General features: G+C 43.4%; 1 protein-coding gene across 2 annotated transcripts in view; it reads right to left on the bottom strand.

Annotated features, from left to right (window-relative positions):
- ADCK1 (aarF domain containing kinase 1) overlaps positions 1-14,802 on the bottom strand; it is a 123,231-nt gene that overhangs the window by 107,171 nt on the left and 1,258 nt on the right. For both annotated transcript variants that reach the window (XM_030319678.1, XM_030319679.1), the window contains exons 2-3: positions 3,746-3,891; positions 890-973 (exon numbers count right to left, since the gene is read on the bottom strand). In XM_030319678.1, the coding sequence (XP_030175538.1) occupies positions 890-973; positions 3,746-3,880 (219 nt within the window). In that variant the 5' untranslated portion in view covers positions 3,881-3,891. The remainder of the gene's footprint in view (positions 1-889; positions 974-3,745; positions 3,892-14,802) is intronic.

The following is a 14,802-nucleotide window of genomic DNA, read 5'->3' as shown; positions in this document are numbered from 1 at the left end:
AGAGTAGATGACACAAGATTGGCAAAATGTTGATAATGTCTGAAGTTGGATGATAGTTCCATAGGGTTCATTATACTATTCTCTCTACTCTTGTTAATGGTTGGAATTTGTATAATGAAAAGTTTAAATAAAAACTTTAAAATTAATTACCCCATCCACCAGGAATGATTGAGAAGGAAAAGTGTCACGGAGGAGAGGTATTTGAGCTGAGACCAGAAGGATGACTAGAGATTTTCTAAGGGGCCAAGGGCATTGCAGGCTGAGCAAAGACATACAGATCTATCACAAACCTCTCTCTGGAGGAACCAAAAGTATCTACACTTGACCCCAAACTCAACTCACATCCAAAAAAATGCCCTCTTGTGTGATGCCCCAACTCATCTCATTGTAGCATCAAAATCAACTGACGGTTCCAAGTGAGGAGACAGGGAGTGGGGTCAACAGCTCCACTCAGAGCCCTAACAGGAAGCCCCAGTGTAGCCTTGAGAGGACAGGAAAGCAATTAACCTCTTTCAACTGGGTTTTGCCTGACAAAGCACTTCAGAAGCCAACTGAGTTATCTCAGGAACAGAGCCTTCATCCCTCCTGAGTCATCCCAGACACCTTGTGCTCCCCAGAAACATACACCAGCCTCCCCAACAGTGCCTTGTAGATTAATAACCTCAGTATCACAGGATCCAGCTTGATGTCAGCCTGGTAGCCTGGCCCATCAGCACAAAAACACCTCCAATGAGGAAAAATCCTCTGCTCTTTGCCTCCAAGCCTCCAGCCTCAATCCTCGCACAGCCCCTGCCCCCCTTCAGCTCCACATAGAAAGCTCGCTGGCTTGGCAGGTACTTCAGGACTTACCCAGTCTTGGCCTGGCTCAGCTGGGCCCAGGGTTCCTTACCTTGGATAGAAGCTGCAAGTACTCCTCTGAACCATAGGGGACACTCCTCAAGGAGGTGAGATAGTCATAACTGATGACAGCTGTCTGTGAACCAAGGAAACGAGAGGCTTAGCACCTGGACATTCAATATCGCTCATCCACCCGGTCCCACAGCTGCCGGCCCCTGACAGAGGCAGTGTGTCTAGAGAAGTAGACAACCCCTCCGCTGCGATGCTCTGCCCCCAGATCTTAGCCTGGCCGGCTTCCTCCTGTCAGTCAGAGCTCTGCACAAATGCCACCTCTGCAGAGAGCCCTAATCGAAGGCTGCCCCACCCACCAGGAACTCTCAATTATTCATCATAACAAAATTATCCTATCCGAAATTACCTCACTCATTTGTTTCCTGGTAGGTGGACTATCTCCTCTTTGCTAGAATTTCAGCTCTATAAACACAGAGTCTTGTCCTTCCTGCTCATCACTGCATCCCAGCCCCTTTTTACAGTGCCAGACACACAGGTAAATGCTCAGTAAAGACTAGTTGAACGAATGCTGTTGGATAAACGTATTACCACAAGTAAACATCGTTTTACATTTATGTTTGCTCTAACAGCCTAAGTTTTGATTCTGGGTCCCTTGGCCAAAAGTCTAGGAGAAGTCCCCATGTTCTTGGTGAAATCAGGAAATTACAGGCTTCCAGATATCTCAGACATGGAGGAGGCTTGAGGATTACCTAGGCCAACCCTTCCTTTTTAGAACTGAGCAACTGAGGCCCCTGGAAGGTAAGAGGCTTACAAGGCTGATACCTAGAGGAGTCTGCTCCCTTGTCTACACTCCCAAAGCTTTATTCCACTCGATATAAATGTGTTGAGCACCAACCACGAACAAGAGTTGGTCACTGAACAAAGCACAAGGCCAATCAAGACCAGAGCCCTGGCCTTCAAAGAATGCACAGCCTAGTGGCTGGTTTATAAATCACTGGTAAATGCCTTCTTCCCTCATTCCCAGCTACAGCTGGCCCTTGAACAACATGGGTTTGAACTGTGCAGGCCCGCTTACATGTGGGGTTTTACCGGTAAATTACCGTATGGTACTGTAAATGTATGTTCTTTATGGTTTTTTTTTTAACGTTTATTTATTTTTGAGAGAGAGCATACCCATGTGCGAGAGAGTGGTGGGGGGAGAGGCAGAGAGAGAGGGAGACAGAGGATTCGAAACGGGCCCTGCACTGACAGCAGAGAGCCGGACATAGGGCTCAAACCCATGAACCATGATATCATGGCCTGAGCCGAGTCAGACGTTTTATCAACTGAGCCACCCAGGCACTCTTTCCTTATGATTTTCTTAATAACATTTTTTTCTAGATTACTTTATTATAAGAATACAGTATATAATACATATGACATACAATGTGTTAATCGACTCTTCATGTTATCTGTAAGACTTCCGGTCAACAGTAGGCTATTAGTGGTTAAGCTCTGGGGGAGTCAAAAGTTATACGTGGATTTTTGACTGCATGGGTGTCAGCACCCTAACCCGTTGTTAAGGGTCAACTATATTCAAACCCCTAAGGTTCCATCAAAGCCTGCTTCCCCTAGGACACTCATCCTGACTCCCGGCCTACGGGTCTCACTCTTGTGTCTGAGGTCCCGTAGCAGTGGTCACCTGAATCACACATCTTGATCCGATCCATGGCTTTAAAACAAATCCATTGCTTTTTGACCCATTCACATGAGCACTCCTCAACCATCACCTCCTTCAAAGCTGGGTGTGGGTAGGACGGTACATTTCTACCTCTCAAAGCCTGTAAAGACCACACTGGGCCCCCAAAAAGCACTTGATAAACACTCAGGAATCATTTCATACTCTATGGCCTATCTATTTATCTATTTGTCCATTAGATTCTATGACTAGCTAGGGAGAAGACTTCACAACACTGAGTATAAAGGAAATGATCAGACAACAACCCAAACAGACAGCGCACAGAGTATATCTATGCCAAGGGGAAGAAAGGATGAGTTCATCCTGCAGCAGACAGAGGAGGCAAGAAAGCACGAAGCATGTGGCAAATGACCCACAAATGGGGCAGTTATATATGCATGTTTGGGAGAGCTCCTTTCAGCAGAGTTAGGAGGACATGATTCAACAGGGAGGATGTTCTTGAGCCACTGGAGAAAACTTCTAATGGTGAAATATTCAACTAAGATGCTCTTTTTTTTTTAATGTGTATCTATTTTTGAGAGAGAGTGTGAGTAGGGGAGGGGCAAAGAAGTGGGGAGGGACAGAAGATCCAAAGTGGGCTTTGTGTGGACAGTAGTGAGCCCGATGCAGGGCTCGAACTCACAAACCATTAGATCATGACCTGAGCCAAAGTTAGACATTCAACTGATTGAGCCACCCAGGACCCCTCAGATTAGATTGAGGGTTGGAGGGGAGCCCCAAAGTTTTCCAAGGCCCAGATGTTCTGAGTATGAGCCCTGCATCAGGAACCACTCACACTAGCACACTGAAGAGAAAGCCAAGTTTTCTGGTAGAGTTTAATCAAGGCTGCAAAGTCTTTCCACGTACATTTGCTGAGGAGCACCGGTCCAGGTCTGTCTCTAAAATTACATACAGAATCTAACATGTCAAAGCTTCAGAACAGAGACCCTGTGCAATCCCATTCTATTTCGGCTTAGTATGACAGAGGTTGGGCGTACAGGAATATAGGTGCCTGAGGGTGCACACCCATGCCTGTGCACTGTGCAGAGGGAGCTTTGCACAAGGAAGGGCACACATGCAGCTCCACACGTGTGGCTGGCACGTATATCTGTTACATGTACAAACACCTGCAGGTAATACAGCAGTTCCTCTGCCACCCTGACAATAAGAAAAACCTACCGTTGCAACTGCTCTGCCCACCCTGACAGCACCAAAGTCATTAGGATCCAAGTACTTGTTGCTGTAGAGGAAGAAGCCAGAGGCAGCAAGAGCCATGCCGGTCCACGAAGCAAGCTTGAGAGCCTTTCGGGCCATGTCCCCAGACCCTGCCAAAGGAAAGCAGAGAAAAGGAACAGTTGAGTTCCATAGTTAGTCAGACCAGGATTCAAATGCAGGCTCCGCCACTTAATAGATTATACAACCTTGGGCCATTTTCTCAATCTTGCTGATCTCTGTTTCCTCGTTTTTGGGGTAGCTGCCTCAAAAGTTGTTGGGATAAAATGAGATCATGTACATAAAAGGCTTAGCAGAGTACCTGGCACAGCCAACTCTCAAGGTCATTTTTCCTTCCACAGTGCCAGGCACCATTCTAGGCACTGGGGACAGAAGGAGCAAAACAAAGTTCTTGCCCACATGGACTTACACACTAGATGGGACAACAGATCAGAAGCAAACAGACATATATTAGAATAGCAACTGGTATTAAGTACGGAGAAGAAAAAGACGGTAAGAGTTAGGATGATGAATATGTGACAGAGGTGCTATTTTAAACAGGGGAAGTGGCAGAACATGCTAACCACCATTACTTGTAACTATTATTTGTACCACCATGCACATATAGGCATCATTAGCCCTCTGTGCCCAGGTCTGAAGTGCTCAGGCCACAGCCAAAATGGCAGCTGGTCAGAATCAGCCAGATAAGCTCTCAGTGTCTGGCTGATTTCCAAAATATTTATTTCAGTTAGAGTAAACTGCTCCCTGTCTAGATTGTGAGCTCCCTGAAGTTTTGCCTGAAGGCAAATACCATGACTATTAGTACACCATCCACTCACAGTCTTGCAGGATACTATGCGTTAGGGATTCGATGTCCACGTGCTGATTTGATCTGTTCAACCAAACATACTCCCAGTCGGTAGGATCAAGTGGGCTCAAGGCTCTTTGATACCCTTCCCCACCCTACTTGTACCAGCTCAGCCCACCAGGTGGACTGTTGGAGCATTTGGAGGTCACTGTACCCAATGGGCTGCTTCCTCTTCAATTTCTGGGAACTCTATATCAGACTAAAATCCTCGACCATAGCTGCAGGTACCAGGGGAGAAGTCCCACCCAGGAGAAGTGAATCACCAAGTCATCCACACGTGCAAACCTGTATAGAAGCAGCAGGAAGATTCAGGCCATCACTGTTTGCTCTGCTTTGGAGTCAGTCTGTGACCATCCCCTCCCTGCTCTGTGCCTCTGTTTCCTCTTTGTATGAAAACTATTGCTACACACAGTCTTGTCTTCATTTTCTTTAAAATGTATTTGGACTCATGCCTCATAGTATAGCCACAGATTTTCTTAAAATCTTTAATTTTATTTGAGTGAAAGAACACAAGTGGGGAAGAGGGGCAGAAGAAGAGAGAGAGAATCTTAAGCAGGCTCCATGCTCGGCACAGAACCTGACACGGGGCTCAATCCTACAGACCTGAGCCAAAATCAAGAGTCAGAGGTTCAACCGACTGAGCCACCCAGGCATCCCACAGATTTTTTTTTTTTTTTAAGTATTCACAGGTACATCTTATTCCATTCTTCTACTTTCAACTTAAATTTATACTGTTTCTTTAAACAACATATAGTTGATTTTTCTCTTTTTGCAATTAATATAACCTATGTATTTAGATTTAATTTTAGCATTTTCTTCTATGTCTTCTATTTTTCCTACCTGTTCTATTTCTTTGTCTCTCCTTTCTTGACCCTTTCTGGACTCAATAATTTTTATAATTCTGTTGTTTTTCTCCTTGGCAGTCTTCTTTTCCTAATCCAACATTTCTAACGTATGGTCAGAGGAATACCTGTAAAAATACCATTTCAAAAATGCAGATCTCGGGGGTGCCTGGCTGGCTCAGTGGATAGAGCGTGAGACTCTTGACCTCAGGGTTGTAAGTTTGAGCCCCATGTTGAGGATAAATTTAACTCAAAAATAAAATCTTATTTATTTTTTTAAAAGTTTATTTATTTCGAGAAAGCATGTGTGCATGCACAAGTAGGGGAGGGGCAGAGAGAGACAGAGAGAGAGAATCCCGAGCAGGCTCTGCGCTGTCAGATCTCACGGGGCTCAATCTCACAAACTGCAAAATCATGACCTGAGCCAAAATCAAGAACTGGAGGCTTAACCAACTAAGCCACACAGGCACCCCTAAAATCTTTTTTTTAATCTAATAATTTATTTTTTATAATTTACATCCAAGTAAGTTAGCACATGGTGCAACAATGATTTCAAGAGTAGATTTCTTAAGCCCTTTACCCATTTAGTCCATCCCCCCTCCCACAACCCCTCTAGCAACCCTCTGTTTGTTCTCCATATTTAAGAGTCTCTTATGTTTTGTCCCCCTCCCAGTTTTTATATTATTTTGCTTCCCTTCCCTTATGTTCATCTGTTTTGTATCTTAAAGTCCTCATATGAGTGAAGTCATATTATACCAAAATCTTTTTTAATGTAGATTTCTTACACTATATTAACAAAATGAGGGATAAAAATCAGATCATCTCAACAATGCAGAAAATGCATCTGACAAAATTCAACACTCATTAATGATTAAAAACTCTCAACAAAGTAGATACAGGGGAACATACCTCAGCATAATAAAGGCCATATATGATAAGCCCACAGCTAACATCATACTCCATGGTGAAAGGCTGAAAACTTTTCCTCTAAGATCAGGAACAGGGCAAGGATGCCCACTCTCACCTCTTTTATTCAACACAGTACTGGAAGCCCTAGCAAGAGCAATTAGGCAAGAGGAAGTAAAAGGCATCCAAATTGGGAAAGAAGAAGTAAAACTGCCACTATTTGCAGATAACATATTATATATAGAAAACCCTAAGCAATCCACCAAAAAACCATCAGAATAAACAAATTCAGTAAAGTTGCAGGATACAGAATCAGCATGCAAAAATCTGTTGGGTTTCTATGCACTAATAATGAATAATCAGAAAGAGAAATTATGAAAATCCCACTTATAATTGCGTCAAAAATAAAATATCTCAGAATAAATTTAACCAAGACCTATACACTGAAAATTATAAGACACTAATGAATTGAAGACACAAATAACTGGCAAGATATTCTGTGTTCATGGATTGGAAGAATATTATTAAAATTTCCTTGGGGTGCCTGGGTGGCTCAGTCGGTTAAGCAGCCGACTTCGGCTCCGGTCATGATCTCGCGGTCCGTGAGTTCGAGCCCCGCGTCGGGCTCTGTGCTGACCGCTCGGAGCCTGGAGCCTGTTTCCGATTCTGTGTCTCCCTCTCTCTGACCCTCCCCCGTTCATGCTCTGTCTCTCTCTGTCTCAAAAATAAATAAACGTTAAAAAAAATTTAAAAAAAAATTTCCATATTACCCAAAGCAATCTACAGATACAATGCAATCCCTATCAAAATTCCAAAGGCAGTTTTCACAGAAATAGAACAAACTATCCTAAAATTTATATGGAACTACAAAAGACCAAGAATGCCCAAAGCAATCTTGAGGAAGAAGAACAAAGCTGGAGGTATCATGGTCTCTGATTATACTACTATATTACAAAACTGTAGTAATCAAAACAGTATGGCATTGACATAAAAACAAACACATAGATCAATGGAAGCCAATAGAGAGTCCAGAAATAAACCCACGCACATATGGGCAATTAATTTACAACAAAGGAGCCAAGAATACACAGTGGGGAAACGACAGTCTTCTCAACAAATAGTGTTTGGAAAACTGGATGGCCACATGCAAAAGAATCAAACTGGATCCCTATCTCATATCATACACAAAAACTAACTTAAAATGGGTTAAAGACTTGAATGTAAAATCTGAAAACATAAAACTCCTAGAAGAAAACATAGACGATAAGCCCCTTAACATAGCTCTTGGCAATGACTTTTTGAATCTGACACTAACAGCAAAAGCAACAAAAACAACAAATGGGAATACCTCAAACTAAAAAGTTTCCATACAGCAAAGGAAACCACCAACAAAATGAAAAGGCAACCTACTGAATGGGAAAAAATATTTCCAAATCATATATCTGATAAGGGATTCATGTCCAAGATCTATAAAAAAACCCACACAATTCAACAGTTTAAAAAATCTGATTAAAATACAGGCAGAAGATCTGAATAGATATTTTCCAGGGAAGACATACAAATGGCCAACAGTTATACCAAAAGACGCTCAACATCAGTAATCATCAGGGAGATGCAAACTGAAGCCATAATGAGATATTACCTCAGACCTGCTAAGATGGCTACTATCAAAAAGACAAGATATAACAAGTGATGGGAAGGAAATGGAGAAAAAGAAACCCTTGTGTACTGTTGGTGGGAATGTGAATTAGTGCAACCACTATGGAAAACAGTATGGAAGTTCCTCAAAGACTTAAAAATAGAACTACCATATGACTCAAATACCCAGAAGTGGAATTGCTATCCAAAGAAAACAAAAACATTAACTCAAAAAGATATATACATTCACATGTTTGCTGCAGTATTGTTTATAATAGCCAAGGTAAGAAAACAACGTAAATGCCCATCAATGGATGAACGGATAAAGAAAATGTGATATATATGTAAATATAATGGGATATAACTCAGCCATGAAAAGGAAAGAAATCTTGCCTTTTGTGACACATGGGTGGACCTAGAGTGAAATAAGTCAGAGAGAGAAAGACAAGTACTATATGATCTCACTTATATGTGAAGCCTAAAAAACAAAAAACCAACTCCAGATACAAAGAACAGCTTGGTGGTTACCAAAGACAGGGGGTGGAGGTGGGCAAAATGGGCAATGGGGATCAATAGGTACAAACTTCCAGTTATAAAATAAATAACTCATGAGGATGTAACATACAGCATGGACTTTAATTAACAATATTTTATTACATATTTGAAAGTTGCTAAGAGTAAATCCTAAAAGTTCTCATCAGAAGAAAAAAATTTAGGGACACTAGGGCAGCTCAGTCGGTTAAGTGTCTGACTCTTGATTTTGGCTCATGTCATGATCTCACGGTTCATGAGATTGAGCCCACGTCCAGCTCTGTGCTGACAGCATGGAACCTGCTTGGGATTCTCTCTCTCCCTTTCTCTCTCTCTCTCTGACCCTCCCCCCTCCTCACCACGTGCTCTAGCTCTCAAAATAAAAACTTTTAGAAAAAAAGAAAAAAAAATTAACACACAAAAATGCAGATTTCTGAAGTCTACTCACTGACCCACTGAATCACCAACCCTGGAGATGGGACTCAGGAATCTGCATTTTAATAACATAAGGGTGATTTTTACTCTTTAATAAAGAGGCTCCACTGCATTCAAATCCATCAGTGAAACCATGCCCAAAAATCAAGCCTTCTCAGTTTATTGCACCTACTCCCAAACCCCCAGTGTCTGCAATTGGCGCACAAGAGTGACTGCAAACAATTATTTTTAAAGAAATAATTTCAGAAACTCATTTCTTTCCCTAAACACAAATGCTCTGGCTCAGCTCCTGGTTCAGTTCTGGGGGAAAAAAAGGAGTTTATAAATAAAAAGAATAAATTAAATTAAAACCTTGTTTTGTAGAATGTGGTTTATTTTCTTTATATTCTCTTTATTTAGGAAAGCCTCCCTATCCCCACATCATTCTGCATTTTAATTATTTTTTCTGCCAAAATTTATTTTTTTTAATATGAAATTTATTGTCAAATTGGTTTCCATACAACACTCAGGACTCATCCCAACAGGTGCCCTCCTCAATGCCCATCACCCACTTTCCCCTCCCTCCCACCCCCCATCAACCCTCAGTTTATTCTCAGTTTTTAAGAGTCTCTTATGGTTTGGCTCCCTCCTTTTTTTTTTTTCCTTCCCCTCCAAAATTTTATTTTTTTTTAATATTTTTTTAAAATAATCTCTACACCCAACATGGGACTCGAACTCACAACCCCCAAGATCAAGAGCCACATGCTCTACCCACTGAGCCAACCAGGCACCCCTCTGCCAACATTTTAGTAAGCCAAGGGTTCCTTCCAGACCAGAGACATGGTGGTTGAGAACATGCACTCCAGCAGGCCTGCATTGGAGCCCCTATAGTCATTTGCCCAAAGGGTTAGCAGCCACACTGCTAACTCTCTCTGAATCTTGTGACCTTGTCTATAAAATGGGGATGATGACATCAGTGTCTACTGGACAGGATGGTGAGGGACGAGGAAGTCATGCAAAATGTATAGCAAAGAGCCACCTCCACAGTAAGAACACAGCAGCAACTGCTATCACCACCAACACTGTTGTTATCTCTTATTATTATTATTACTAGTAATTATTTCCTCTCCCAATGCCATGCTCCAGTAAAGGACCTCATTTACACTGCTATCAGCTTCTGCAGGACTTCTGCGTGCCCCACTTCTAACATCCTGGCAGGCTCCCACTTCCTCCTACCTTTTCCCCTTGTTCTCTACACCCTCAGCCTGCAGGATCTGCTCTCAAAAAGGGTAGCATACAGGTCATGATCTCACGATTCATGAGATCCAGCCCTGCATCAGGCTCCATGCTGACAGTATAGAGCCTGCTTGGGATTCTCTCTCTCCTCTCCTTCTGCCATTCCCCTTGCTTATGCCCTCTCTCTCACACACAAAATAAAAGACGTTTTTTTATATTTTATATTTTTATATAAATAAACAATAAATAATGTTTATTTATCTTTGAGAGAGAGAGAGAGAGAGAGAGAGAGCGCGTGAGCAGGGGAGAGGCGAGAGAGGGAGACACAGAATCCGAAGAAGGCTCTGAGCTATCAGCACAGAGCCTGACGCCAGGCTCGAACCCATGAACTGTGAGATCATGACCTGAGTCAAAGTTGGACGCTTAACCAACTGAGCCACCCAGGCGCCCCAAAGTAAAAAATGTTTAAAAAGGGCATCAGCATGCTCAGTTCACCCTCTACCTTGTCTTGCCAAAACACAGGTTCCCAAATGGACCCAGAAGCAGGCTTTACATTAGGCTGAGTGCACTCAGCTCCTTACACATCTTCCTCCTTCAAGATCATCAGTGTAGTCCATGAGGGACCATTCCTTGTGGGGCCTGAAAAGAAGCCCACATTAAAAAGGTCATCTGGGGGCACTTGGGTGGCTAGTTCAGTTAAACACCTGACTCTTGATTTCAGCTTAGGTCATGATCTCACAGTTCACGGGATCAAGCCCCGTGTCAGGCTGTGCACTGACGGCACAGAGCCTGCTTTGGTTCTCTCTCTCCCTCTCCTTCTGCCCCTCCCCTGTGTGTGCTCGCGCTCTCTCTCTCTCTCTCTCTCTCTCAAAATAAATAAACATTTATAAATAAATAAACATAGGTAGATAGGTAGGTAGGTAGGTAGGTAGATGGATGGATGGATCGATGGATGGATGGATAGATAGATAGATAGATAGATAGATAGATAAATGGCCATATGGAGGGACTGGTAGTCAGGAACTCAGCCTCTGGAGCCAGGAAGAATCCTGCTCTGCTGCTCACCAGCTCTGTGACCTTGAGCAAGCCACATTTCTTGGAGCCTCCAGGTAAACATCTACAAAAGAGTTCTTGATAGTACCTCCCTCCTAGGGCCACTGTGAGCATTAGAGGAGATGCTGTTTTAACATAATACCTAACATACTCAGCAAGTAAGACGTCTTTTCCTTACTGTCACTTTAAACTTCATTTTTTCTTCCCAGAAACACTGACAAGTTTATGTAGACTAAGAACTCATAGCACCTGAGAGACCAGGATTTGGCACAACCTTGTACAATTAACAAAGCAAGGGAGGAAGCCCATCTTATCTTGACTGAACTGCTCAACCATTCTCCATTCCAAAGCCATTTCCCCACATCTCACCTGGCTCTTACTCTCCACCAGAGTCGTCACCACCCTAACCTCCACATGCACTCATTATCCTACCTCCCCTCCACCTACAGAAAAGTCCAAGTTCTCTAGCAAGGGGTTCAAGGCCCACCCTATTCTCACCCCGCCCCACCTTGCCTGCTTCATCTCCCAAATACCTCTGCACACTCAGCCCCCCCTCATCCCTCTATGAAGCCTCTAAGTGAACCAACCACTTAGAATTAGTTGCTCCTTCCCATCTGGTCTTATTATGCATTGCTTTTATCTCTAAGAATTTGGTCCTGTATCTGCCTCTTCTACTAGATGCAAAGGGCCGAATTTGTTAATATATTACATAACTAATTTATAAGTTTGCTAACAAATACATAATTGAATGAGTAAGAGAGTGAATTTTTCCACCTAAACATAGAAACTTCAGTCCAATTATGCATTCCCCTGCTCTCAACTCTCTAATGGCTCCCACCTCACTCAGATGAAGACCCAAGGCATTGGCCGACAAGGCCCTATCTGATCTGACCCCCCAGTTTCCTCCAAGGTCTCAGGCCCTTCCTTTTTCCCCCTTGCTACCGCACTCCAAAAGCACTAACGTCCCAGCTATTCATCAAACCCACCAGGCACACTGTGGCCTTACAGCTTTTGCTCTTGCTGTTCTCCCTGTCAAGCACACGAGTCACAAACTATTTCGGTAAAGGGCCATATATTAAATATTTTCAGCTTTGCAGACTATATATAATGCCTCTGTCACAGCTACTCAATACTGCATTGTAGCACAAGGCAAATGGCAAGCACAGACAAAATATAAAGTTATGAGTGTGGCCAGATGTGGCCCAGAGGCTACAGTTTGCCAAACTCTGCCTCGGCGTGGTAGGTGCTCCAAAAGTATTTACTGAATGGATGAATCAAGGGAGAAACTATACCCCACTAGGCCTGTGCAGAGCCAGTAACAACACAGGTCCCCAGGTGAGAATCACTCCAGGGCTATCAATTCAGTAGCCATCCTACCCCAGCACCCCAGCACCACCTCCCAGCTCTTGCCTCTTAAACCCCATCTTCCTGGTGCGCCATCCTCCAGGCCTGTCCCTATAGGCAATGGAGCCCTGAGACCATCCCACCCTGGGAGGGGAAGCCACAGCAAGAAACAGACACAATTCCCAAGACCTGGTTTTCATGCAAATGTCCTCAGTAATAAAAGAGGTGGAAATTGAAAAACATAAAATAGATTATAGAGGAGCCAAACTGTGCCTAAATAGACTGGAGCTGGAGTTTTCCATACGGTGTCAGTGAGTCTTTAACATGCAAATGAGTTGTTTCCCTCAGGGTATTTTAAAAGACCCTGTCAGCCGTGAAATATGTCTGTCGATGAAAAACACCTTTCATTATTAAACCTTTTGCTAATGAATCACCTGCCCTGTTCTGTTTATTTGCCTTTCTGACTTTCACCTGAGTTACTTCTCACAGGAGCACACACTTTTGGGAGGGGCCTTAAGGACACCAAGACCCTAAAAACGTAAAAATTCGATGACAATTTTAGCAACAACTAACCTTTACAAAGCCCTCTGCACTCATTATCTCATTAGATATTCCACACAACCCAGTAAGATGAGACAAATATTATCATCATCCACAGGCATAAACGAGGAAAGGAACAAGTTGGGAGATTTTTCCCAAGCGCTCAACCAGTAAACGGCAGAGTTGGAGCTTGAGGCTGTCTATGGCACACGGCCTCCTTAGCAGGGACTCTGTTCACCCATGTCCTTAGCACTCTTCACAAATAACCGTATCAGTCACTGTGGGCAGCGACTCTGCCTTCTGACCCTCTACCCTGCCCAAATGGCAGGCATGTGGAAGACACTGCTTTGAGCCCTGGAAATCAACATGTCAGAATATCAACCAAACCTCACCAGAAATAACCGATTCCAGTCTATGAAACATTTAGGAGAGCTGTGTTATTGTCAAATCTATAAGAATGGAATCCATCTTGCTGGACCATAGGGAACACCCCAGCAGGTGATGAAATGAGGCAAAAGGCAAGTGTGGAAAGCTCTACAAATGGGAAGATGATAGTCAAATGGAATGTCCATCCCCTGGACAGAACTAAATGGGGAATCAAGCACTTACAGTTTGTGGTGGGCCAAAGAGTGGCTAGGCCCACCAGTTACCACCCATCCGCAGTCCCCATGCCACATTCCAGGTCAATAAGCATGGAATCACCGTGCCCTGCTTGGTGCGCAGGTGAGAATGGTCAGAAGAAAGGCACTCTGGGCTCTAATTCCATCAATCCCATATAGTGACCGCAGCCTCCTCCCATTTCCTAAAGAGGCTACTAGAGAAATGGGCATTATTTCTTCTGGTCTACTCCCAAGACTGGAAAAGACTCAATAATACCCTTGGAGAGAGTGATCAGGTTTTCAGGGAAATCTGGTAATTGATGTGGATAAAAAGCAAACAAGGTGAGGGGCATCTGGGTGGCTCAGTCGGTTTAGCATCTGACTCTTGGTTTCAGCTCAGGTTTCACCTCAGATCTTGAGGTTCCTGAGTTCCAGCTCCACGTGCTGCCAATGCCAAGCCTGCTTGGGATTCTCTCTTTCTCTCTCTCTGCTCCTCCCCCACTCATGCACATGTGCTCTCTTTCTCAAAATAAATAAACTTAAAAAAAAAAATAAGCAAACAAGGTGGAAAATATCATCATGTCTCAAGTCTGGAAAGATGCACAGCCAATGCCCAGGGACCATCTAACTGGCCTGATGAGGTTTATAACCTGACCTGCCACCAATGATGCAGTCCAAATATAATCATATGTCCAGAAGGTGGCTGAATCAATATTGATTAAACAAAGGAATCCTTGGCTGATGCCACGGTCCCAGAACAGACAAGGAAAATAAATCTCACCCAGGCAAGGAATAGAAATTCCCCATTCAGTTCATCCTGGGAAAGTAGGGACTCAGGGAAAACAGTGGAAAATCAAGCACAAAGAGCAAGTGGCAGGTAAAAGGTAGGCCACTGGAGTCCCTCTGGCATAAAAATCTAAATCCAGATTTAGTTAGTTGGGGGCCAGGGAGCTGGACAGGGAGTCGGAGAATGGATACCAGAACCAAGCACTATTCTTATCTTATAGGTCCCCTGTCTGCAAGAAAATGTATATTAGCAGGAAGGAATAAAAT

Source organism: Lynx canadensis, chromosome B3 (assembly GCF_007474595.2).
Source record: "Lynx canadensis isolate LIC74 chromosome B3, mLynCan4.pri.v2, whole genome shotgun sequence".
NCBI classification, from domain to species: domain Eukaryota; kingdom Metazoa; phylum Chordata; class Mammalia; order Carnivora; family Felidae; genus Lynx; species Lynx canadensis.
Note: the sequence above shows the minus strand (reverse complement) of the source record. Positions and strands in the feature narration are given on the sequence as shown.